The following is a 26,776-nucleotide window of genomic DNA, read 5'->3' as shown; positions in this document are numbered from 1 at the left end:
TGAGGGCCACATCCTGCTCCCCGTCCCCTTCCACCAGTTCTGGGTACTGGGTATCCAGAGAGCAACCGGTTTTGCCGCTAAAGACTGAGGCAAAGAAGGCATTAAGCACCTCCGCCTTTTCCTCATCTCTTGTAACTAAGTTTCCCCCCGCATCCAGTAAAGGATGGAGATTCTCCCTACTCCTCCTTTTGGTGTTGATGTATTTATAAAAGCGTTTTTTGTTATCTTTAACAGCAGTAGCCAGATTGAGCTCCAGATGAGCTTTGGCCTTCCTAATCTTGTCCCTGCACAGCCTCGCTACATCCTTATAGTCCTCCTTAGTGGCCTGCCCAATTTTCCAAAGATTATAAACCCTCTTTTTTCTCCTTAGCTCAAGCCACAATTCTCTGTTGAGCCAGGCTGGTCTTCTTCCCCGCTGGCTCATCTTTGGGCGCATGGGAATAGACCGCTCCTGCGCCATTAGGATTTGCCTCTTAAAGAGCGCCCAGCCTTTCTGGACCCCTCTGCCCTTCAGAACCGCCTCCCATGGGACTCCACCAACCAGTGTCCTGAGCAGCCCAAAGTCAGCCCTCCGGAAGTCCAATACAGTGGTTTTACTGGTTCCCTTCCTGGCCCCGCCAAGAATAGTGAACTCCACCATTTCGTGGTCACTCTGCCCAAGACTGTTCCCGACAATCACATCCTCCACCAGTCCTTCTCTGTTTGTGAAGAGAAGGTCTAGCAGGGCACCACCCCTGGTAGGTTCACTAACCAGCTGCGTCAGGAAGCTATCTTCCACGCTCTCCAGAAACCTCCTAGACTGCTTCCTCTGGGCTGTGTTGTGCTTCCAGGATATATCTGGGAAGTTGAAGTCCCCCACGAGTACAAGCGCCGACGATTTCGCAACTTCTGTCAGCTGCCTGTAGAACTCCTCATCCGTCTCCTCATCCTGGTTCGGCGGTCTATAGCAGACCCCGACCAGGACACTAGCCTTGTTGTCCCTGCCGATCCTAACCCAAAGGGACTCGATCTTGTCATTCCTAGCCTCGAGTTCTACAACATCGAAAGACTCTCTAATATAGAGAGCCACACCGCCACCCCTTCTGTGCTGCCTGTCCCTTCTGAAGAGCCTATAGCCAGGCATCGCAGCACTCCAGTCGTGGGACTGGTCCCACCACGTTTCCGTGATGGCAACCAAGTCGTAGCCTGCCCGCTGCACGATGGCTTCCAGCTCCTCCTGTTTGTTACCCATGCTGCGTGCATTGGTGTAGATGCACTTCATCTGGGCCATTGCCTTATCCTCCGGCCTTGCCATTGCTCCCCCTGGCACAGCCCCAACAGTCCTTGCTTCAACCCCATCCCCCTTCTTACCTAGTTTAAAGCCCTATCAATGAGCCCTATCAATGCAATACAAGAGTTTCCTCCAATGACATAAAAAAAAATTATAATAATGTAATACATAACTATTCACACTCTTCCCACACTGAAAAAATTGAGGTATTTATCTCTTCAGGTACATCTTCCAGAACTTAAAAAAATAAACTGGGAAAAGCATGTGCAAGGAAAGTAATGACTAGTTTGTTGGAAAACAGTACATCAAAACTTAAAATCATTTTATACTGGAAAGTAGTTAACATCAGTCAGACTGCAACTGACTAGAATACATCGAGCCAGTTATACATGTCAAAATCAGTTGTAGGATTTCAGAATCTTAGAGAAGTCTCGGAGCTTTTCCAACTCCTATGCATATGAAACTTTGCCAGAGTAACACCTTGGTCACCTGCACTTAAAAGGTACAAAGACAAACATATTTCACTATGTTTCTATATTTCACTATATATACATCTATGTGTGCATATATGCGCACTTACTATATATATATATATGCCTATAAAAAAATTGCTGATGCAAAATAGTTTATTAATTTTATATATATATATATAAATGTGTGTATAAACAATGTAATTGCACAAGTAGTTTAAGAAAAAAACTCTGAAGTGCTTCTGGGAAGGAATATTATCTTCTGGCTAACCACAGGGTGATGCTATTGCACTTATTGTTGAACTCCAAAGCTTTCTTCTATTATGGAACAGATGGCATACAAAGCACGCACTATAAAGCACACTACAGAACCTGTTAGAAATAAAAGGGATTACTTTCCCTCCGGTTCATGTAAACTTTTTGGATTTCAGCAAAGTTTTCAATACTGTATTTCAAAGTATCCTTCTGGGCAAAATGTCCAGCCAGCACACAACTCGACAAACACATAATATGATGGGTGAACAACTGGTTGATGGGTCAGGCTCAAAGGGTTTATTTAGTAAATGGGGTGAGGTCAGACTGGTGCCCAGTCACTGGTGGGGTTTTGCAGGGTTCCATTTTAGCCTCTTCTCTTTAATGTTTTCATAAATGACTTGGAACCAGGACTTAAAGGTCTGCTAATTAAGTTGGATGATGATGTGAAACTCAGGGGAGTTGTTGACTCCCTTGAGGGTAGAGAGGCTTTACAGAGATGTTGACAAACGAGAGGGCTGGGCAATCACCAACTGCATGAAATTCAACAAGAGCAAATGCCAGATTCTGCACCTGACACGTGGCAACCCTGGCTGTACGCACAGTCTGAGGGGACCAGAGGTTGGGGAACAGCCCCACAGGAAGGGATCTGGGAGTTCTTGTCAATGTTGAACATGAGCCAGCAGTGTGCCCTGGCAGCCAGAAGGGCCACTGTGCCCTGGGGTGCATCAGGCACAGCATCGCTAGCTGGTCAAGGGAAGGGATTGTCCTGCCGTGCTCTGTGCTGGTGCAGCCTCACGTTGAGTAAGTGCAATTTACGCAACACAGTGTGTAAATTAAATTAAATTATTAGAAAGCATCTAAAGATGGTGAAGGGCCTAGAGGGCAAGACGTATGAGGTGCAGCTGAGGTCCCTTGGTTTGCTCAGCCCTGAGCCTCATCGTGGCCTGCAGCTCCCTCAGGAGGGGAGCGGAGGGGCAGGCGCTGAGCTCTGCTCTCTGGGGACAGCGACAGGACCCGAGGGAACAGCGTGGAGCTGGGACAGGGGAGGGTCAGGCTGGGGATTAGGGAAAGGGTCTGCACCCAGAGGGTGCTTGGGCACTGGGACAGGCTGCCCAGGGTAGCAGTCAAGGCACTGAGCCTGCTGGAGTTCAAGAAGTGTTTGGACAACGCTCTCAAGACACATGGCCTGATTTTTAGGTGGTCCTGTGTAGACTCAAGTACTGTAGTCAATGATCCTTGCGGGTCCCTTCCAACTCAGGATATTATTTGAATCTATGGTGACATATCTGAGGGACACATTTCAATAGGTTAACCTGACTTCATTTCCATGCTTACCTTAGGATGTTCATAGCCAAGTTCACAGTTACAGCTCTTGAAGTGCAGCTTTTCCAAATGGGATTTGTGTACCTACTCAGAATCTCACTTCTTTGTATGTACTACAACCAATATTAAACTTCATCTAGTTTTCATTTCATAGCTTGGAATATCTTGGAAATATCTTTACAACTTAAAACAGTTTACCTTTGGAGTGAACAATTTTCTAGCTTTACTACATTTACAAACCAAATACCTGCCTCTGCAGATCACCTTTACTTCTGCATACGCATCCCCTGACACAGAATACAATGTCCCTCTTTCAACCCTGGGCCAAACGTCACTTAAGAATCCTGTCACCACAGTGGGCTCCACAACACTGTTTTGTCTCCTTACTATACAAGTGATATTCATGTTTAGAGGCTACTGTGCATCAGGCTAGGGAAGTCAAAAGGGAAATGGACTCATGAACTGGGTCTTGGGCTTCCCTGATTCTGCTGCCTCAGCTGTGAACCACAGTACAAGTGGGCCTCAACACCATAGTACACTGGTAGCTTGGTTTAGTTTCTAACATTAAGCCAGCTATAACGCGTTCCATCAAAGCAAGCAAGACTGCAAAACAGTAAGCATAACTTTATACAGCTTTATATATTCTTCAGAAACATGCTGCAATATTTATCTATTTGTGAGACTCGTTTTTTCCTCTACCAGAAGAAAACCCAACATACCACATAGACTTGTTCACCAAAAAAAGTTCCAAGTATCATCTAATGCAATTCATCTTTCCAACTATTAATACACCATACCTGCAAAACACTTTCCAGTTTGGTTCTCTCCTTAAGAAGCAATTCATATTCATCCTTGCATTTTCTGAGAATATCATCCTTTTCATTTGCAAGTCTTTGCTGTTGTTCTTTCCACTTTTGTTGAGCAATATGAAATGCTTTCTCAGTCTCTACCACTTTCTGCTGAAGTTTTTCATTCGATGCTATTGTTTACAGAAAAAGAGAAAGACAAGTACTACTGCTAAGCATGTTCAGAAGAAAAAGGTATAACATATGCTGGTTTATCTGTGTATTGTGATATTCTGTGGAACATGAGAACATTAACATTTTGAGCACTGGAGAACACCACTTCCTCAATAATGAAACAATAAAATTTTGAGTTTCTGTAGTACCTTTCACACAAGGACATAAGGATGCTTCAGAGGTTTTTATAAACTGAAACCCTTCTCCTCTCGTAAAAGACTAAAAACCTGAGATAACTCTTTCAAGTGAGGTGTTTATAACACAGAGGACAATTTCAGATTTCTACAGTACTTGGCCAGCTAATTTCCATATTTCTATCTGATAGATGCTGGTCTCTAGCATTTAACTTTGAGCTCAGTTAAAGACAATTAAAGACTTTAAAGGCATGCACCTGCCTAATAAAAGGAACTATAAGAAAACCATGCTGAGTGATGCTGTTGAGATGCTGGAAGAAAAAGATGACATTCAGAAGAACATAGATGGCCTTGGGTGCTGGGCCTATATGAGCCTTATGAAGTTCAACAAGGCCAAGTGCAATGTCCTGCACCTGAGTCAGGGCAATCCTAGGCGTGAATACAGGCTGGGTGATGAGTAGGTAGACAGCAGCCACGCAGAGAAGGACTCGGGGCAGTGGTGGATAAAAAACTGAACACAAACCGGCAAACCATATCCTGGGCTGCATCAATAGAAGCTTGGCAAGCAGGCTGAAGGAAGTGATTCTCCCCCTCTGCTCTGCTCTTGAGACCCCACCTGGAGCACTGCATTCAGCTCTGGGGCTCCCAACATAAGAAGGACATGGACCTATTAGAACAGGTCCAGAGGAGGGCCACAGAGATGACCGAAGGGCTGGAGCACCTCTCCTGTGAAGACATGTTGAGTTGGGATTGTTTAGTGTGGAGAAGAGAAGGCTACAGGGAGATCTTGTTGCAGCTTCCAGTATTTAAAGGGGGCCTACAGGAAAGCTGGGGAGGGAGGGACTCTGTCAGAGTGTTGTAATAGGACGAGGGGTAATGGCTTTAAACTAGAAGAGGGGAGATTTAAAACTAAAAGAGGGGAGATTTAGATCAGATGGTAGGAAGAAATCCTTCACTCAGAGGGTGGCGAGGCACTGGAACAGGTTGCCCAGAAGCTGTGGATGCCCTGTCCCTGGAGGGACGTTCAATGGGGTTTTGAGAAACCTGGTCTAGAGGGTGGTGTCCCTGCCATATGGGCAGGGATGGATCCAGATGGTGTTTAAACTCCATTCCAGCCCAAGCCATTCAATGATTCTACAACCCAAAGCAGGTTAGGCTAGTGAAAAAAGGCTTGGCTTTTCCAATGAAACTTCATGCTGCCCCAAAGATTTAAACCTTCAACCCTGCAAATGCCCTGAGATAGGGGAATATTGTATATGCTCTTCTGCAAAACCTTAAATGCTGTAGAAACCTTCATTACCTATCCCTATTAATAGTTTGACTAGGAACATTGTTGTATTTCACAAGCTGGCTTTTGGATGGAAGTATTTTCTATCAGGTTCTCACTTCTATGAACACAACTAAATGCACTGGCATTTCAGTGATCACCACTTTCTAACAGGTTTTTATTTCAAATTCATATGAGTTTTCTGAAAATTCTTCCCACCTGAAGAAGAGCAAAACGAACAAAAGAGGCACATTAAGACAAGACAGAGAATCAGTGGACAAAACAATGAGAAAGGACTGCAAGATGGCAGAAAATCAAGACTCACTGAGAACAGCAGAAGAACAATTTGGAGGAAATACTGAGGAGGGCTATAGGCCACAAACAAGCCCTTCTGTCCAAGCTGCTAAAAAATCTAAAAAATCTAAATCAAGAACCACAGAAGTGTAGGGGTTGGAAGGGACCTCAGAAGATCATCGGGTCCAACCCCCTGCCAAAGCAGGTTCCTCAGAGCAGGCTGCCCAGGTAGGCGCCCAGATGGGCCTTGAATATCTCCAGGGAAGGAGACTCCACAACCTCCCTGGGCAGCCTGTTCCAGTGCTCCGTCACCCTCACCGTGAAGAAGTTCTTTCGCATGTTGGTGTAGAACTTCCTGCGCTCCATCTTGTGGCCATTACTCCTTGTCCTGTCCCCATAAACCACTGAAAAGAGGTTGGCCAAATCCCTCTGTCTCCCACACCTCAGGTATTTATACACATTGATGAGATCCCCTCTCAGTCTTCTCGTCTCCAGGCTGAACAGACCCAGGTCTCTCAGCCTTTCTTCATAGGGAAGATGCTCCAGTCCCTATATCATCTTTGTGGCCCTCTGCTGGACTCTTTCCAGGAGATCCCTGTCTTTTTGTACCAGGGAGCCCAGAACTGGACATAGTACTCCAGGTGAGGCCTGACCAGGGCAGACTAGAGGGGGAGGATCACCCCCAGTGACCTGCTGGCCACGCTCCTTTTAATGCACGCCAGGATCCCATTGGCCCTCTTGGCCACCAGGGCACGGTGCTGGCTCATGGCCAACCTGTCATCCACCAGGACCCCCAGGTCCTTCTCCTCAGAGCTCCTCTCCAGCAGGTCATCCCCCAGCCTGTACTGATACATGCTTTTGTTCCTTCCCAGGTGCAGGACTCTACAATTGCTCTTATTAAATCTCACTCGGTTTCTTCCTGCCCATCTCTCCAGCTGGTCCAGGTCTCACTGAATGGCAGCACAGCCTTCTGGCATGTCAGCCACTCCTCCCAGCTTTGTGTCATCGGCGTACTTGCCGAGGGCAGACACTATTCCCTCATCAAGGTCGTCGATGAAGATGTTGAACAAGACAAAACCCAGCACAGACCCCTTCTTGAAGACTGGAGTGACACTGGCTATCCTCCAGTCTTCATGCACCTCACCCGTTCTCCAGGACCTTTCAAAGATGATAGAGAGTGGTTTGGCAATCGCCTCTGCCAACTCCCTTAGCACACATGGATGCATCCCATCGGGGCCAATGAATTTGTGTGCATTGATCCCACTCAGATGCTCCCAAACCACTCCCTTGTCAACAAGGGGGGAGCTCTCCATTTCCCGGACTCTTTCTCCTCCCTCCCAGTGTACAGGAGTCCTGGGGGGAGTCCTTGAAGCAAAGACTGAAGCAAAGAAGGCATTCAGTATCTCTGCCTTCTCAGCGTCTCCCATTACCAGGACACCCCCCTCGTTCAGCAAGGGACCCACATTATCCCTAGTCTTCCTTTTACCATTTACATATTAAAAAAAATAAATAAATATTATCCTTTATCTCTTTTGCAAGCCTCATCTCTAGTGGGCTTTAGCCTTCCTCGTCACGTCCCTGCAGGCCCTGACAACACATCTGTACTCCTCCCAAGAGGACAGGCCCTTTTTATGCATTTCATAAACCTTCCTCTTCCTTTTGATCTTGCCAATGAGATCCTTGCTCATCCACGCAGGTTTCCTGCCCCCCTTCCCTGATTTTCTTACTCTTAGCTTGCAAGAAGTGCTGTTTAAATGTAGCCCAGCTCCCACATGCACCCTTGCCTTCTAGCAACCTATCCCATGAGATACTCCCAAGCAGGTCCCGGAAGAGGTCAAAGTTGGCTCTCCGAAAGTCCAGGGTAGCAATGCTGCTTTTAGCCTTACTTCTTCCACCAAGTTCCATCTGGAACTCCACCATCTCATGGTCGCTGTATCCCAAGCTGCCTCCGACCTTCACATCCCTAACAAGCCCATCCCTGTTGGTAAGGATAAGGTCCAGAACTACCCCCTGCCTCGTTGGCTCCTCCACCACCTGCGTCAGAAAATTATCTTCAACACATCGTAGGAACCGTTCGGACTGCACATGCCTGGCTGAGTTGCTTACCCAAAAGATGTTTGGATAATTTAAGTCCCCCATGAGAACCAGTGCCTGGGACTGTGAGGCTACTTCCAGCTGCTTGTAGAAGGCCTCATTGACCTCCTCCTCCTGATCTGGTGACCTGTAGTACAGCCCCACAGCAGCGTCCCCCATACCAGCCCACCCCTTAATTCTTACCCACAAGCTCTCCACTTGTCCTTCACCCTCCCCCAGCTGGAGCTGGGTACACTCTAATTGCTCCCTCACATAAAGGGCAACCCCACCCCCTCGCTTCCCCAGCCTGTCTTCCCTATAAAGGACATAGCCCTCCATGACTGCGTTCCAGTCGTGCGAGCTGTCCCACCACGTCTCAGTGATCGCAACAAGATCGTGGCCCCATGACCGAACACAGATCTCAAGCTCATCCTGTTTATTTCCCATGCTTTGCACATTGGTATACAGAATGCCAGGTGGGGTTACATCACAGCACCAAATAACTGAATAAAGCTCCAAGTGACCAAGGAAAACAAGCAGTAAAACACAAACAGCAAAAGAGCTGTGAAGCAACTTCATAATTATTTGACTTCTTCAGTGGCTGTTGCAAAGGAAAAAAAAAAACAGTTTGGGGATTAAATTTCAACCAATTTAATTCATTGCCAATTAATAGATGACTAAACACTGTTTCTTCCAACATGAGAAACAAACTAATACACTGACACACACGGAAAACACCCCTCATTTCTGCAAAATCTCTCTGATCTCCTTTTTGCTCTCCAGTCCTCTCACTGCATATTGCAATCAGTTCATCTGCTGAGGTGACGGGCAGTGCAGGAGATCAGGGGCAATGCACTGTGGTTCCTCCACCAATGGTAGTCCCTTTTGAGTCCTACCTCTGTCTCTGCTCAGGCCATTACTGCTTTGGCCCCAGCCCTACTCTGTTCCTGCCTCTCCTTTCTTCTCTAGCCACCTCTCCCTCCTGCTGCTCTGGTGATGTTTCTGTTTTCTTCTTTTTGCTTCATCTCAGCATTTACCACCCTTTCTGGGCTACTTTTCTACAGAAGTACCACATACTTGCTGGTGGGCACACTTTCATGCTTGCTGGGTTCATCAGCTGTGGAGCTGACTACAACATACCTCCTCCTGCAGAGGTAACCAACAGCCCCATGCCCCCCATAGCAGCCAACAAATACAGCTTTTTCTAAATCATGAAGTATATAACAACATGAGATTTTAACTGTTTTAAAATGCACATGCATACTGATCACTTCTAAAGCAGAACAAAAACTGTCATGCAAATTAGCAATAATATGAACATGTAAAGAAAGACAGCCTTCCTTTATGTAAGAAAATAACACTTCTTGCAGTAGCAGGGGAATCCTTAAAAAAAGTATTTAAAAAGCCTTCTTCCATTTTGCAATCCCCAAAAAAATATGTTTTACTTTCCCTTTTATTCTCCAAAGCAGTGGAAAAAAGGGAGTAAAAACTTCAGCTTTCTAATTATCTTAGAAATACCTGGTACAATATGCATTTCCAAGTTTCCAAGTCTCCTTCACACCTTGGAAGAAGAAGATCTACACTAGCAGCACTCTGAACTCTTCACTGAAAATAAAAGATTCAGCAAACTCACAATTGTATCACAGAATCGTCTAGGTTGGAAGAGACCTCCAAGATCACTTAGTCCAACCTCTGACCCAACACTAACAAGTCTTCCACTAAACCATATCCCTAAGCTCAACATCTAAACATCTTCTGAAGACCTCCAGGGATAGTGATTCCACCACTTCCCTGGGCAGCCCATTCCAATGCCTAACAAATCTCTCAGGAAAGAAGTTCTTCCTAATATCCAACTTAAACCTCCCCTGGCACAATTTGAGCCCGTTCCCTCTCATCCTGTCACCAGGTACGTGGGAGAACAGACCAACCCCCACCTTGCTACAGCCTCATTTAAGGTACCTGTAGAGAGCGATAAGGTCGCCCCTGAGCCTCCTCTTCTCCAGGCTGAACAAGCCCAGCTCCTTCAGCCTCTCCTCGTAGGACTTGTTCTCCAGGCCCCTCACCAGCTTCGTCGCCCTTCTCTGGACCCGCTCAAGCACCTCGATGTCCTTCTTGTAGCGAGAGGCCCAAAACTGAACACAGTACTCGAGGTGCGGCCTCACCAGAGCCGAGTACAGGGGGACGATCACCTCCCTAGCCCTGCTGGCCACACTGTTTCTTACACAAGCCAGGATGCTGTTGGCCTTCTTGGCCACCTGAGCACACTGCTGGCTCATATTCAGCCGACTGTCCACCATCACTCCCAGGTCCTTCTCTGCCTGGCAGCTCTCCAACCACTCCTCTCCCAGCCTGTAGCTCTGCTTGGGGTTATTGTGTCCCAGGTGCAGGACCCGGCACTTGGCCTTGTTGAACTTCATACAGTTGACCTCAGCCCATTGGTGCAGCCTATCCAGATCCTCCTGCAGAGCCTTCCTACCCTCAAGCAGATCGACACACGCACCTAACTTGGTGTAATCTGTGAACTAACTGAGGGTGCACTCGATCCCCTCATCCAAATCATCGATAAAGATATTAAAGAGGACTGGCCCCAGCACTGAGTCCTGAGGGATGCCACTAGTGACCGGCCTCCAGCTGGATTTGACTCCATTCACCACAGCTCTTTGGGCCCAACTATCCAGCCAGTTTCTAACCCAACGAAGCATACACCAGTCCAAGCCATGAGCAGACGGTTTCTTGAGGAGAATGCTCTGGGAAACGGTGTCAAAAGCCTTGCTGAAGTCAAGGTAGACCACATCCACAGCCTTTCCCTCGTCCACCCAGCGCGTCACTTTGTCATAGAAGGAGAGCAGGTTCATCAAGCAGGACCTGCCTTTCATAAACCCATGCTGGCTGGGCCTGATCGCCTGCTTGCCCTGCAAGTGCTGCATGATGACTCTCAAGAGAATCTGCTCCATGAGCTTCCCTGGCACTGAGGTCAAACTGACAGGCCTGTAGTTCCCCAGGTCTACCCTCTGGCCTTTCCTGTAGATGGGCGTCACGTTTGCTAGCCACCAGTTTCGACCTCCCCTAATAGCCAGGACTACCGATAAATGATGGAAAGAGGCTTGGCCAGCTCCTCCACAAGTTCTCTCAGTACCCTTGGGTGGATCCCATCTGGCCCCATCGACTTGCGTACATCCAAGTGCCATAGCAGGTCACCAACCATTTCCTCGTGGATTATGAGGGCCACACCCTGCTCCCCATCCGCTTCCACCAGCTCAGGGTACTGAGTATCCAGAGAACAACTGGTTTTGCTGCTAAAAACTGAGGCAAAGAAGGGATTAAGCACCTCAGCCTTTTCCTCATCTCTTATAACTAAGTTTCCCCGCACATCCAGTGAAGGATGGAGATTCTCCTTAGTCTTCCTTTTTGTGTTGATGTATTTATAAAAACATTTTTTGTTGTCTTTAATGGCAGTAGCCAGATTGAGCTGCAGATGAGCTTTGGCCTTTCTAATTTTTCCTAATTTTTCCGGCATCAAGCCTACTTGAGGGAGCCGCCAGGACCTGGCAGCCCTCGTGAGGGAGGCTGACGAGGAGTAGGCAGAGTCAGCAGTGCCAGCGGCGGGCTATTTAAATCGGGCGCCACCGCCATTTCACCGCCACTTGCCGAGGCGATCGGCTCTGGGGCAGATGCACTCTGCAGCGGAGCGGGGGATCAGGCCAGGCAGGGCCCACCCTCTTTTCCAAAGATTGTAAACCCTCTTTTTTCTCCTAAGCTCTAGCCACAACTCTCTGTTCAGCCAGGCCGGTCTTCTTCTGCACCAGCTCGTCTTTGGGCACGTGGGGACAGACCGCTCCTCAGCCATTAAGATTTCCTTCTTGAAGAGCGCCAAGCCTTCCTGGACTCCTCTGCCCTTCAGAACCGCCTCCCAAGGGACTCTGCCAACCAGTGTCCTGAGCAGCTCAAAGTTGGCCCTCCAGAAGTCCAGTACAATGGTTTTATTGATCCCACTCCTGACTTCGCCAAAAATAGAGAACGCTACCATTTCACAGTCATTCTGCCCAAGACAGTTTCCAACCACCACATCCTCCACCAGTCCTTCTCTGTTTGTGAACAGAAGGTCTAGCGGGGCACCTCCCCTGGTAGGCTCAATAACCAGCTGCGTCAGGAAGCTATCTTCCATGCTTTCCAGAAACTTCCTAGACTGCCTTCTCTGGGCTGTTTTGTGCTTCCAGGATATATCTGGGAAGTTGAAGTCCCCCACAAGAACAAGTGCTGACGATTTCACAACTTCTGCCAGCTGCCTGTAGAACTCCTCATCAGTCTCCTCATCCTGGTTCGGCGGTCTATAACAGACCCCCACCAGGATGCTTACCTTGTTGGCCTTCTCGCCGATCCTAACCCACAGGGACTCAACCTTATCATTCCCAGCCTCAAGTTCCACGACATCAACACTCTCTCTGATATAGAGAGCCACACCACCACCCCTTCTGTGCTGCCTGTCCCTTCTGAAGAGCCTATAGCCTGTCACTGCAGCACTCCAGTCATGGGAGTGGTCCCACCACATTTCCGTGATGGCAACCAAGTCGTAGCCTGCCGATGGCTTCCAGCTCCTCCTGTTTGTTACCCATGCTGCATGCATTGGTGTAGATGCACTTCAGTTGGGCCATTGCCTTCTACCCCAGCCTTGTCATTGTGCCCCCTGGCACACTTCCAACAAGCCTTATTTCAGCCCCATCCCACTTCTTACCTAGTTTAAAGCCCTCTCAATGAGCCCCGCCAGCTCCTGGCCTAGGATCTGTTTTCCCCTTAGAGATAGGGACCCGTCTGCGGCCATCAGGCCGGGTGCCAAGTAAAGTGCCCCATTGTCAAAAAAAAAAAATTTCTGTTGGCACCAGCCTCTGAGCCCACGTGTGATCAGGTGGGCTTTCCGTGTCCTCTCTGTACCCCTCTCTGCCACCGTAGGGATGGACGAAAACACCACCTGTACTCCCGCTCCATCCACTAACCGTCCCAGTCCCCTAAAGTCTCATTTGATGGCCTTCAGGCTTTTCTCTTTAATATTGTCACTGCCAGCCTGGACTATCAAAAGAGGATAGTAATCAGAGGGGCAAACCAGGTTGAGAAGCTTTCTGGCAACATCCCTGACCCTGGCCCCAGGGAGGCAGCAGACTTCCCTACGGGTAGGGTCAGGCTGACAAATATGGCCCTCTGTTCCCCTGAGAAGGGAGTCGCCTACAACAATCACCCTTCTTTCTGTCTTGGTGGTGGCAGTCTTGAGGCGTGGAGTTGACTTCCTCGCCCTAGGCATCCTCCTGGGTAGACTTTCTACCTCTTCCTCACCCACCAGTCTCTCAAGCTCCAGGGCCTCAAACCTGTTGTGTAAGGGCACCTGGGAAGATGGGGCTGGTAGGGCCGGTAGGAGGGGGCGCTGCTTGCAAGGTCAAGCAGGGACCTGTCTCCATTTCTCCCCAACTCCCAGGTCCCCTCTCTCTGCCCAGCTGTGACAGGGCAGGGGGTCCACCCCATTTGGGGTGTCTCACCCTGGTACCCCTCCTTCAGGCCCTGAAGGGAGTTGCTCCACCAGTCTATCTCCTGCTCACACTCCCTGATGGCCCTCAGCCTCTCCACCTCCTCCCTGAGCTCTGCCACCAGGCCGACCAGGTCACCCACCTGCTCGCACCTCACACACATGGTGTCTCTGCTGCCCTCAGAGGGCGGCAACGGGCTCAGGCACTCCGTGCATCCAGAGCTCAAACTGCTGCATTTTTGAGCGGGCAGTCAGTCTGGGTGGTTACTGACTTTCTAGGGAGAGCACTGTGCTTGGTGTAGACCACTGCAGCCTAGCTAGTGGAAGACGGCCATTAGATGAGTTGTTCTGATGGGCGGGGGGATCGCTCTGCCCTGTCTGAGCGCAAACTGCCGCGCCCCACCCTGTTTGCCCACCCCTAGGGGTTGCTTTTGAATGGCTGGGGAGGGGGCACTGCCAGCTCCACCTATGACTCGTTCACCTCCCTCTCGAGGGCTGCCGAGCCCTGGCGGCTCCCACACCTGCCCCAAGTGGCCTCGATGCCGGAAAAAAGCCCTGCCTGTCCCAGTTCCCCGCTCCGCTGCAGAACATGTCTACCCCGGAGCCGATCGCCTCGGCAAGTACCTCATGTACTAGGTTAAAAAGGTGTAATATTATATTGCCTCACCTCAAGTACTGTGCGCAGTTCTGGGCACCACAGTACAGAAAGGACGTGAAACTATTGGAGAGTGTCCAGAGACGAGCTACGACGATGGCAGAGGCCCTAGAGGAGAAGATATATGAGGAGTGGCTGAGGTCACTGGGCCTGTTCAGCCTGGAAAAGAGGAGGCTGAGGGAAGACCTCATCACAGCGTACAGCTTCCTCACAAGGGGGAGTGGAGGGGAAGGCGCTGATCTATTCTCTTTAGTGACCAACAATAGGACCCACGGGAACAGTGTTAAGCTGAGGCAGGGGAGGTTTAGGCTGGACATCAGAAAGAGGTTCTTCACCGAGATGGTTGTCGCACACTGGAACAGGCTCCCCAGGGATGTAGTCATGGCACCAAGCCTGTCTGAATTTAAGAAGCGATTGGACTGTGCACTTAGTCACATGGTCTGAAATTTTGGGTAGACCTGTGTGGAGGCTGGAGTTGGACTCAATGATCCTTATGAGTCCCTTTGAACTCGGGATATTCTATGATTCTAGGATTCTATTCTCACTTAGTTAATTAAAGATGGACCTCACTAACTTGTAAGAATGAGAAATTTCACATAATCTGTTGAGGAGGATCAAGGAAATCTGAATTTCTGAATATAACTCTGGTAGGAAAAAATGTCTAGGTAAAAACCTTCCCCTCCACATACTAATGTCATACCCCCTTCTGCAGAATAGAATTACTCCACAACATACATGTTCTATTACCTATAAAAAGAGAAACGAGGAGGATGAGAAGAATAGGAACTAGACATGAATAATTAAATACTTGGAGCCTTTGAAGAGATGAAAGACAGAAGCTGCATGATGAGAAGTGCTGGAAAAAAGTTGTTGGAAATAGCGCAAACAAATGAAATGGAGTGGATTTTTTTTTTTTCCCAAAATGGAAATTCAGAACTGCTGGACATTGCAACAACCAGGACAGGTTAGACATGGGTTAACCATGATTAAAATTCTGTACAAGGACAGCAGCAAAAGAAATGGAAGACAAGGAGAAAAAATAAAAAGGGATGATAGGCTTAGTAGGTTAGTTTTAATTCACACAGGAACCAACAAGCATACCGGCTTACAAAAACAGATAGGTAAGAGAGATTAAAGAAAAACAGCAATAAGTAGAAAATTTAATCAAGTTCCTGCACCTCATCTGTCTGCCCGACCTGGAACAGATTTCACCGCTTATCAGCATTTGCTCTTCTGAAACTTACCTTGCAGCTCCACAAGCCTGGTTTTTACATCACTTAATTCCTCTTCTGCATCACACATTCTCAAATGAGCATCTTTTCTGGCAACTGCCAATTCATACTCCAGACTTTGTCGCACTGCCTCTCCTTTCTCAACTTCACACCGTAATTTGACAATCTGGATTTTACAGTTAGACAGCTAGAAAATAAAATTTGTTTCAGAAAACTGGCAATAATGCTCCTTTAAATAAGCAGTATGTTACAAAAATATGCCTGCAGAGTATTTTCAGAAGATATCTTGAGTTGCATCCTTCTTATTACAGCTACCTTCTTATTACACTTAAAAACTAGTCTTGCAAATGACAAAATCTGCATAAATATACTGTCATTCTTTTATATGCAAACTGGTCATATTCCTAGATCAAGTTCAGGTACTTAAAAGAAACACCTTCATTTTTTCAAAGCTATTCTACCTTAAGAAAATAAGTCATAATAGTGTCATCTTCTTTCACCTCAAAATTCCAAACTGCAGCTACCAAAACATTCTATTCAACAGGCAATTTTCTATTAATTTTCTTAAAATTTAACACTTTGAAGAACAGTCATGTTGGGATGCTAGACTACCAAACCTCTAATAAGTGACAAGCACGTGTATGAACATAAAGTTTAGTTCAATAAAGATTCTCAGTACTAAAACAGAATACAGTTATATTTAACAAACAACAAATTAAGCACAGAAAACCTTTCAAAAAGTGACTTCATCTGGATTAAGAAACACAGTCCCATCATTGTAAAATACAGATTTCTTCAGAATGTCTACAGAGTAGCCTCTTGACTGGAATGATACTGGCTGTAGGTAACTTGAGCACTCCCATTATATGTAACTATACTGTAAACAGAGAGACTGTAAAGAAACAGTCTCTCAAGTAGTTCATCTACTTAAAAAGCAATCTGACTGTGCAGTACAAACAATGGCAACATGGTACAGCACATTAATTTTGCTATGCACACCCAGTTTACAAATTCTCAATTTAAGAGGTTATTCTTCAGATAACTTCCGGTACCCGTTTCTATAGAATAACACCACAGTTGATGGGACAATGGAAGAAGAATGCAGCACAAGAGCAAGTTAACTGTGGGAAAAGCAGAAATCTCTCATCTATGTATACACCCCAATAATAAATGAACGTGGAAAAGCAAACTTGGTTTCCTGCCTAGATTTAACCCCAACAAAACCATCGAGAACCTGCATCCATCACCCCCAGAAAACTGCTAAGAACAGAATTGCCATCCATAGTAGTAATACTTCCACACAAGCACAGTTTAAAGCAGCACATCACTCCTCAGACTGGCATTAGTAAGTGTGCAAAGTATTCCTAGTATCAAAACCACTGCAGTTGATTACAACTACCGCTGTACTCAGTGCTCAACTTATCTTATCTATACAAATGCAAAAATTTTCAATCTACCTTAATTTGAGTATCAAATATTTTCTTGGTATTGCCACTTCATTTCAATACTAATCTGCTACAACACCATCAGGAAAAATCTTTGTAATGCTAGTAAAGCAATCTCCCTGTGAATGAAGCTTTCATTAAAAAGTGCCAAGTGTTTGACAAACACGTCCACTGGAAGAGGCTCCCCACGGAATTAAGTGGTCATGGCCCCGGACCTGCCAAGGTTCCAGAAGCATTTGGCCAATGCAGCGGGTCTGATATTTGGGTGGTCTGTGAGACCCAGGAGCAGGACTAGATGATCCTGGTGGGTCTCCTACAACTCAGGACATTTTATGATTATATTCCACAACATTTGCACTTTATACATTTTGCTACAAATTCTGCAAAATAGCAAATTTGTACAAGGTAAGACAGTGCAAGACCATCAATGGATACCCTAGCTAGATTTGATGTACACAAAGAAAAACAACCATAAAGCTAGCAAGAATTAAAATGCTACCCTAATATTCTGAAAAAAAAAAAATAGAATAAAGAACATTATTTTTATCAAGCTAGTTTCAAGCTGTGGCATCTATCTTTTTGTGCCATTAGGCAATTTTATCTAACAAACTACTGGGTAGGCAGAAATTTTCCTTGCAGAATATTTGCACCAAGGTTGGAATGACTTTATTAACAATGACAGAAGAGCCACTAAAACAGGTATGAGAGGTCTGTAGAGTGACACCTTTATTATTAGTTTTCAGCTAATGACTGCACTTTCAACACATCATGCAAGAACATGACTTTAATGAAACAAGATTACATTTCTTAAAAGAGCAAAATAAACCAAACAAAAAAAAACTTACTTCTTGATGGTGTTTAACGGCTATGTCTAATTTTTCTTTTTCGGCTTCATAGAGTTGCCATGCCAGATCTTCATCAGTGTCCAATTCTGATTCATCGCTATTTTGTAGTAACTGTGACTCATTCTTGTCACTATCTAGGCTGCAAAATATGAATGTTTTCAAAATACATGAATACTCCTTATAAATTTTAGTGGTCCCTTAATTCAATATTAGTTTGTGAGGCAAAAATTCAAAACATTCACAAATTATGCCATGTAGGTGTTATCATACTATTGCTTTTTGAAAAAGGAGTTGCATATAATTGCTTGTTATTCAGGATACAGGATGTAGTTGTAGGCACTGAAAACAGATCCGTGTTTTGTGTTTCCTAACATTGATTTTAAAACGTGTTCTCTTATTGTTTCTCATTGTCTTTGTTATTGATTCAATAATCTTTCAGGACACTTTCAGAACATCATTCCATCTCTTGTTTATCTCCTGCAGTAGGGTTCTTTTTTTAAAATAAAAAAAAAAAAATGGCTTATGATCTCAAAACCACCCCTATCATGTAACAAATGCACATATTTGGAATCAAAATAATCTTTACATATTTTTGAAAGATGCATGCATTTGCATTTCACATAAGCAACTGATTACTAACATAATACCTATTAAAGGTCTAGTCCTCTAAAATAGCTAGTATATTCATTTCAATTAGAATTTAACAGAAAAACTACTTGACAGCAGGATTGGTCCTTAGGAACCACAAGTAATATTAAAATAATAGAAACAAGTTTTTATACATAGACTGGAAATTGAGTACAAAAATCAACATTTCATTAAAATATGCTAGTTTAATAATCTTGTGTGCAATTACTGTAACTTCAGGTTGGCCATTTTTAAATTTATTTCAAGCATTAAAACTCAAGTCTTCACATTTTATATATATATATATATAATAAATATGTATAGTAAATATATATATATATATACACTACACTATATTTACTATATATATAATAAAAAAGTCTGGCTGGAGTAACTAGTTGCTCCATACAAAAGCAAAAGTTTTCAGAATCACTAGGAAACATACCATAAAGAGAAACATAATCAGATTAGCCAACAAGGTGCTATCATCTCACACTGAATTAAAAATGATAAATCATTATCTTACCTTTGTCTTAAGAGTCATAAGTATTAATTGCAAAACAACAGAATCCACTGGGATTTAATTATTTTTTTTCTAAGCCCTCTTCACCCTTGTGTTTGTGCAGAGGCACAACTAATATTTGCTATGTCTCAGAACCCTACGTGATGATACACGTAACAGAAAAAAAAAAAAAAAGACAAGAACATTGTCAAAAACGAGAACAATAGCATAGATTTTTGACTGTTACCCTTAGTGAGACATCACTAGTAATGAAGGATGAAATTCTAGTTCTTAGAAAAGGTCAAAAAGCATTTTGATGAAATAAATGTTAAGTCTATTTTCATTTAAAACCAAGGCAGACTTTACCTATGAGACCAATATAACTGTATGTCATAAGTATTTGTTTCATGGGGTGCTGTGTATTTAACACATTTTAATGTTTAATAATTGTAGGAGATAAAGATCATGTGTTAACCTGTGCGCACTGAGAGAAAACCATAGGTGCATTACTAGCTTTCGGGGTTACTGTGGTAGCCATATCCAAAGGAATCAACATCACTCAAAGGGCAAAAGATCAACAACAAAGTAAGCAATATCACGGACTGCTATTTTATATGACTCTTAACTATAGCAGTAAGAAGATGTGGCAAATTAAGCAGGAAACAAGAAGGATCTGAACAGCTGGAGCTTCTAGAAACTGTGTAAAAGCTTGTTTGTGGACATCGTGTTTAAGTGTCCACAGAGACTTATTTTCCCCTCCCCTCTTCTCCATGGCTGGAGAAAACCGATGAAAGACACACATGTCATTATTCAGGGATGATACAAAAAGTATCAATCTCATTTTTAGGCAGCTAAAAGAAGGCCAGAGTTAGCAAAGCACAGGTTAGGGAGAAAATCAGAATCCAAATTGCCCCTCTCCTCTCTCTGCAGTCTTCAAGGAAAAATAGGCTATGCAATGATTATGTTACTTTTTGGCTGTGGGGTGGGGTTAGTGTGCATGTGTCATTTTTCTTCTTTAAATATAGTAATTCTCTGCATAATTAATAATCAGTAATTCAATGCATGCAGTATTTTCATGCCACGTATTGTAGGAGATTCTTCCTTCCACGTTCATATGTAGAGCAAAAGGGTTAGTGTACAAAGCTCAGTGAAGCTTAAATCAAAGACAAAACCACACAAAATTGCTGGAAAGTTTCACATGTGATTTGCAATCTAATAGAAACTCAGAGAAAACATTGCATTTCCATTTTCATACATTCGTAGTTCATCAGTAATAGGTTTTGAACAAAAACATCTATTTTACCAGCTACAGCTTTTATCTAAGGCACTATTTTAGTAACTTTTTCAAATTTCTTCAAGACATAGGCAGGTGAAACAGCTTTTGAGTTCTACACTGCAAAATGCCTTTCTGTAACTCAAAAGCTTTAAATTCACATTCACTTCCTAAGTCAGCTAGCTACAGTGGACACAAAACATTATAGGAAAAGGTTTTTGCTATCTTTTCTTCTATTTCTAGCAGAAAGTGTAAACTTTGTAACAGTGATTATTTTATTATTATTATTTCTTAATATTCCTTTTAGTATAATCTTCCTAAATTCCTCTACATCAAGGAGCAGTCTGCAGTCTGACTGCCTAACCAAAGTTAGTAATCATGGATTTTCTTATTCTTGCCTACATCATTGCCAGCTCAGTATAATGAGGCTTTAAATAGTGGCAAATAGCTGTTACAGCTAAGATAAACAGAATTAACTAAAGCTTACTTTAATTGTGCTAAGTATCAAACATGCCAGGTTGTAAAAAATACAACCTGCCTGTAAGACTTAAAGCTGACCTCCACCACCTCACTTAATGCAGATCTTTCTGTCACTCCAGGTCAGCATTCCTGACTGCAGTCAGGAACTCCTTCTATATCTAAGTCACGTCTTTGGAATTCTCCTGTGAGAATTCCAGCACATCAGATGGTCATGACATGTATCTTCAAACAACACTTTTTATATGGGGACTAGATCAGCATGGCACGGCTTTGATGAATCACATCTTGTTCTTCCTCAGTCTGAATTACACAGTTTCAGGGACCTTGAAAATTAGCCACAAAGAGATGAACCATAGTCCAGAACCACAAAATATAGAAGCAAAGCTCACCAATTAGCTTCCTGGACTGCAGGAATGACTGTAGAAGACGAACTCCTAATATCCATTATGCAGCTTTTTACGTCTATGAACTCTGAAAAATCAACATCACCTTCGACTATAAATATCTGTAGTTGAGGAGCTTCAAAGATTACTGTTTTCCATACGATAAAAACATTAAAGCCTGTAACAGAGACATACTTTAGTTTTCTTAGCAACATAATGAAAGAATCGTTTGTCAACACTCACAAAGAGTTACCAAACAGCGCTACTGTGTCATGTGAACAATCACCACCAACTGGAGTTTGAAATCAGCCTTACCCAACAAAAAGAACTGTACAGCGAGTCCTCTAAGCTTGAATGCTGTAGATGAAAAAAAATAAACATATGCATTTTGTAGAATATCTGCTGCCAGAATTTTCAGAAAAAACTCTAACACAAAATCTTTTCTGGTCTGTATATGCTGTTCCATTCCTTACAGTCTCAATTCTCTTAAGAGGATAACAACTGGCTGACAGGCAGGGCTCAAAGGGTTGTGGTAAATGGGGCCACATCATGCTGGCGGATGGTCACAAGTGGGGCCCCTCAAGGCTCCATTTTAGGGCCAGTCTTCTTCAATGTTTTTATAAATGATTTGGATGTAGGACTAGAAGGTGTTTTGAGCAAATTTGCTGATGACACCAAACTTAAAGGAGTTGTTGACCCTGCCGAGTGTGGCAAGGCCTTGCAGAGAGATCTGGGCAGACTGGAGAGCTGGGCGATCACCAACAGCACGAAGTTTAACAAGAGCAAGTGCCAGGTCCTGCACCTGGGATGGGGCAACCCTGGCTATACATACAGACTGGGCGACGAGACGCTGGAAAGCAGTCCTGCAGAGAGGGACCTGGGAGTTTTGGTTGACAGTAAGTTGAATACGAGCCAGCAGTGTGCCCTGGCAGCCAGGAGGGCCAACCGTATCTTGGGGTGCATCAAGCACGGCACTGCTAGTCCGTCAAGGGAGGTGATTGTCCCGCTCTACTCTGCGCTGGTGTGGCCTCACCTCGAGTACTGTGTGCAGTTCTGGGCACCACAGTATAAAAAGGACATGAAACTGTTGGAGAGTGTCCAGAGGAGGGCAACAAAGGTGGTGAAGGGCCTAGAGGGGAAGACATATGAGGAGTGGCTGAGGTCACTTGGCCTGTTCAGCCTGGAGAAGAGGAGGCTGAGGGGGGACCTCATCGCAGTCTACAACTTCCTCGCAAGGGGGAGTGGAGAGGCAGGGGAATAAAATAGGACCCGCGGGAATGGTGTTAAGCTGAGGCAGGGGAAGTTTAGGCTGGACATCAGGAAGAGGTTCTTCACCAAGAGGGTGGTTGCACACTGGAACAGGCTCCCCAGGGATGTAGTCATGGCACCAAGCCTGTCTGAATTTAAGAAGCGATTGGACTGTGCACTTAGCCACATGGTCTAAACTTTTGGGAGACCTGTGTGGTGCCAGGAGTTGGACTTGATGATCCTTATGGGTCCCTTCCAACTCAGGATATTCTGTGACTCTAGGATCCCAGTATTCTATGAAATTCAATTCATCTCCGAAATACTAAGGGAGATATTTTGTATCTCCCTTAGTACTAGTACTTACTGCTAATAATACTGGAGTATTGTTTTATTACTAATACTTAAAACACTGGAGGAGGGTGAGAGGGAGTGGGGGGGGGGGGATATCTTTTCCAGTCAGTAGCCAAGTTTAGGTGAACACAGTAACACACCTAGCCTTCCACTCCATAAATCTGCTATTTTGTGCTTAAAGATATCTGTGTTGTATCAGGCACATCAGCAGTATCTGAGGGCAGAAAGGAGAAGCATTAAACTACAGCCGCGACCATCTTCAGAGGAAACTTTTTAAGTCGGTGCTCGTGACAGGAAAAAAAAAAAATCAGTATAAGGCACATGCTGGTAACATAGATTGTACTAACACGAGCGCATTTACTGCTAGCCAACTGACCCAGGGGTCCCCCCCGTTAATTGCAGCCAGACACCACGGGGCAGCCGCTTCCAGGCTGGGGAAGGAAAAAATAAAATAAAAGGGGGGGAGGGAAGTTGGTAGCCCGAAGCGCAACTCACCGAGAGCCCACGGTGCCGGGAAGCTCTGCCTCGACGCTGGGCTATCGCCGGGCGGGCGGCGATACCCTGTGTGTGTGGGGGTAGCGATGGCGCAGGGCAGCGCGGCGCGGTGCGACCCCCCCGCTCCGGTCCCGCCCCTCCGCACCTCTGGGCTGCCGGCGCTGCCGCTCGGTCGTTAAGGGCCCGGCGGGGAAGACGCGGCCGCGGCGCGTCACAGGGACGCTGCGCATGCGCGGGGCGGGACGGGGGCGCTCGCCGCGGGCTACCGCCTCGGCCGGCGGTGGGGGGGGGTTCGGCCGGGTGTGAAGGGGAACGGGGCCGTGGGGGGGTGGGGGGACCCACAGCCCACAGCCCACCCAAGGTGTGCCACAGAGCAGGCACCGTGTGCTTCTGGGAAGCGTGGCACGGGCTGAAGAGAGTTAAAACTGCATCAAAGTGTTCCGTAAGTGCCGCTAACGTCACACGCAGATGCACAGTGAGGCTGTGGTAGCCAGCAGTCGGAAATGGGTTATTTTCCTATTCCTGTGGCGAACTTCTGCAGACCCCGAGAAAGCTGGGTCCCCTGCAGGGAGTGCGCCTCAGCAAGGTCACCTCACAGCTGTCACCAGCCCCGCTCGGCAAAACACGGGGCTCTTCACAGAACATCTCTGAATAGGCGCTCCCCTGCACCTGAAGGAAAAATACACTATGGTGTATCTATCACCCGTAACTGTGATTAGAAGGAGATCTGAGGGAATGCATGATCCACAAGCGGGCAGGTTAATCTCAGCAAATACCCAGCCCAGTGTTATAAATGAAGATACAACTCAATCTGAATTTAGTAATATTTATAAAAGGCAAGTAAACAGCGCTGGGTGCACAGGGAATCTACTCTCTACCAACACACACACACGAACATTAAACTTCCTAAATATACAGAACATTGCTTTTACATACTAAACCCAAGTACGCCTATACATACGTATAATCAGAAAAAGTATCAATTGAAACATAAACATGGCAAAGTTTTAAAAGTCAACTGTTTAACAAACAATGCTTTAAGCCTATTACTGTTAATGTCCATGACTGGGGGAGCATAGCTGGAGTTGGTAATCCTGGTTGAAGTGCTCCCCAATCTTCCATGACTTTGTTAATTTCTCTCAGACCATGTAACAGCCTCCATTTTCCACTCCTTTTCTCGATTACAAACACCGGAGAATTCCAGGGCTAGTCATGAGAACAATATGTCTTGCTTTAAGTTGTTAAGCAACTCGGCCTTCAGGCCCTATATATCCTATTCTTCCCAGATCGAAGGGAAACATTTCTGTCTCCTTTTCCAGGCCAATAGGGCCTGGGTCAAAAGGCACATCCAGGTCACCAGTGGGCATAAAAGCAAAGGCCTGCGATGGGGCAAAGTAGCGGCGGGGGGCCCATGGCATAGCAGAAGGATCAGTAAACGAGCCCGCAGCTCCCTCACTGCCTGGCAAACCACACGTTTCTGGTTGTGGCCCCACACGGCTCCTTAAGGCCTCAGAGACTGCTCGCCAGGTGCCGAGCAATCCCACCGCAGCCTTGTCATTTTTAGTAGTAGAGTCCCACACCTTGACCTCAATTTGGTCCCATATTTCAGGCTCATAAACTGTCTGATTGTTAATAAGGAGAATAAGCTGTAAGGTTACCAGGACAGTCTTTGTTTCTAAGGACGTATGATTCCCCATAATGCGCAGCTGCTGACCAGCGAGGGCAGTTGTGTTGCTTCTCTCAGCTTGAGCTTCTTCCCAGCTCTGGTGTGCAATTTCCAGCGACTTTCTGTACGAGCTTCTCTGAGCGGTTTGCTGAGTTTGGCCAAACCTATCTTCATGAGGCGATCAATGTGCCTGTTCCCATCCTGGTCCCTGTTCTGCTAGCCTGTCCCTATTCATTCCTTTTTCCTACTTCTTTAGTGATGACATAACTTCATTACATCCTGTTGCCTTTTTTATCTCGAGGACAGGCTCCCCTCTCATACCCTTCTCCCCACAGCAGTCCTTTTCAAGCAACTCTTCATTTGTCAAGCAACTTTGCCCAATATCCAGCAAACACCCAGCAACTTCCATGCCTTAATGACTGGAGAACAAGCAACCCAAGACTGCATGGAGTCTCCTGAATCACCCTTCTTTGTGCTCTCTAAACTCTTTTACATTCCTGATGGCCTCATCATTAAGACTCTGATGGTATCACCAACCATGGGGCTTGTTGACCCCCATGGCCACAATCCCACATCACCCCTTTGATATTATTAATATCAACCATCTTCTTGATACGAAGTATTAATCCATATTTCACAATCCCGCTTCTTCTTTTGAATGCCATTAATTCGTGTCTTGGCTTTGAATTTGGCCAATTCAGCCATAAGAGAGACTGTCTTGAGGACTTTCCACCAAGATTGTGGTAAACTGCATTCCTTAGATTATTATTTTCTGTAAAAGTGTAATACAAGGAATTAAGCACAGCACCTCATATTTAGAATATTTCACCCAACTCGTTGTTCCACAGGGTGTATAATAATTATCACTAACAGCATCACACACATCCAATTCGACTGGTAAGGGCTTACTAAGGTTTGTAGTGATGTGACTTTTCCCAATTAACCTTCCTCCTTCATTATTAGTTCTTACCTCTATCCACCATTGATAGGGGACCTCTTTGGGATCATAACAGGTTATCTTATTACTTTCATTACATGTAGCATACTCTGGTTCACATAGCATGGGTTTAATTCTTCCCCTTTACAGGCACAGATAGTATGATATACTAGTGTTCATTCCTGAATTCTTCCTCTCCGGGTGTTAACAATATATTCACTACAATTCTGAGAATGCCCCTGGACCAATAGAATTATGCATGTAATTAGAAGAGGTCTGGTAAAGGCCATGTTACCTGGTGGTTATTACCCTGAGGGGTTGCAGCCCTTGGTAAACCTTCTTGAGCCGCGGCACTGGTCCCTCCTCTGGTCTTGCCCTCTCCCTGATGCTTCTTAGGAAATGGTCCAGGTTTACACACCCAATGGCTCTTCTACCTGTGTTCAACTTTTCCATGAGTTAGTGGGAGCTCGATTCAAAGCAGATAACCAATCCTCTAGGTATATTTCCCGATTATTCCACTTATTATTTTAAAATTTTGGGACTATGGTAATTCAAGATGTTTTGGGTATAACACACATACAATTAGCATCCAAAGGGTAGCTATGCCCCGATGTACTTCAAGTTCTTTTACGCTTAACTTTATTCAACCTTCCAGGTTCCTGTTCAAATTATTACTCCATATATCACACCAGATAGGGGCAGGTTATCTGAGAACGCGCAGTCCGGGCTGCCACTGTCACAGCCCTGGCAGGTCACTGAAGAGACTGGATATCCTGACAGACAGAGCACAGAATGGGCACTTATTAAAAACACAGAAAACAACAATCTTCTTTGGACAACTCAGTTATCATTCTAGAAGGGATCACCTCATTTAACTGTAATCGAAGCTGGCCCCAATTACCAGCTTAGGTGCGCGTGAAGGCTGGGTATACAAGCGTCCAGCAAGCCCCACGGAGTTTGTATAGGTGCCATGTTCAGCACTGGATACGCAGGAATGATCCATCTGCTTGCCTGCGCTGT

At 45.4% G+C, this 26,776-nt stretch overlaps 1 protein-coding gene across 16 annotated transcripts in view; it reads right to left on the bottom strand.

The window, feature by feature from the left end:
• The window catches only part of CCDC171 (coiled-coil domain containing 171), a 177,926-nt gene extending 154,545 nt beyond the window's left edge, over positions 1–23,381 (bottom strand). For 6 of the 16 annotated variants that reach the window (XM_027446177.3, XM_038170424.2, XM_038170423.2 and 3 more), the window contains exons 1-5: positions 23,154–23,379; positions 21,066–21,237; positions 17,795–17,933; positions 15,517–15,691; positions 4,116–4,297 (exon numbers count right to left, since the gene is read on the bottom strand). In XM_027446177.3, the coding sequence (XP_027301978.3) occupies positions 4,116–4,297; positions 15,517–15,691; positions 17,795–17,933; positions 21,066–21,121 (552 nt within the window). In that variant the 5' untranslated portion in view covers positions 21,122–21,237; positions 23,154–23,379. Of the gene's footprint in view, positions 1–4,115; positions 4,298–15,516; positions 15,692–17,794; positions 17,934–21,065; positions 21,238–21,374; positions 21,410–23,153 lie in introns of those variants that run through there. The other 10 variants (XR_005261633.2, XR_005261629.2, XM_072030879.1 and 7 more) reach the window with 6 other exon arrangements.
• Positions 23,382–26,776: the final 3,395 nt, after the last annotated feature.

The sequence above is a fragment of the Anas platyrhynchos genome, chromosome Z, assembly GCF_047663525.1.
Source record: "Anas platyrhynchos isolate ZD024472 breed Pekin duck chromosome Z, IASCAAS_PekinDuck_T2T, whole genome shotgun sequence".
Lineage (NCBI taxonomy): Eukaryota > Metazoa > Chordata > Aves > Anseriformes > Anatidae > Anas > Anas platyrhynchos.
Note: the sequence above shows the minus strand (reverse complement) of the source record. Positions and strands in the feature narration are given on the sequence as shown.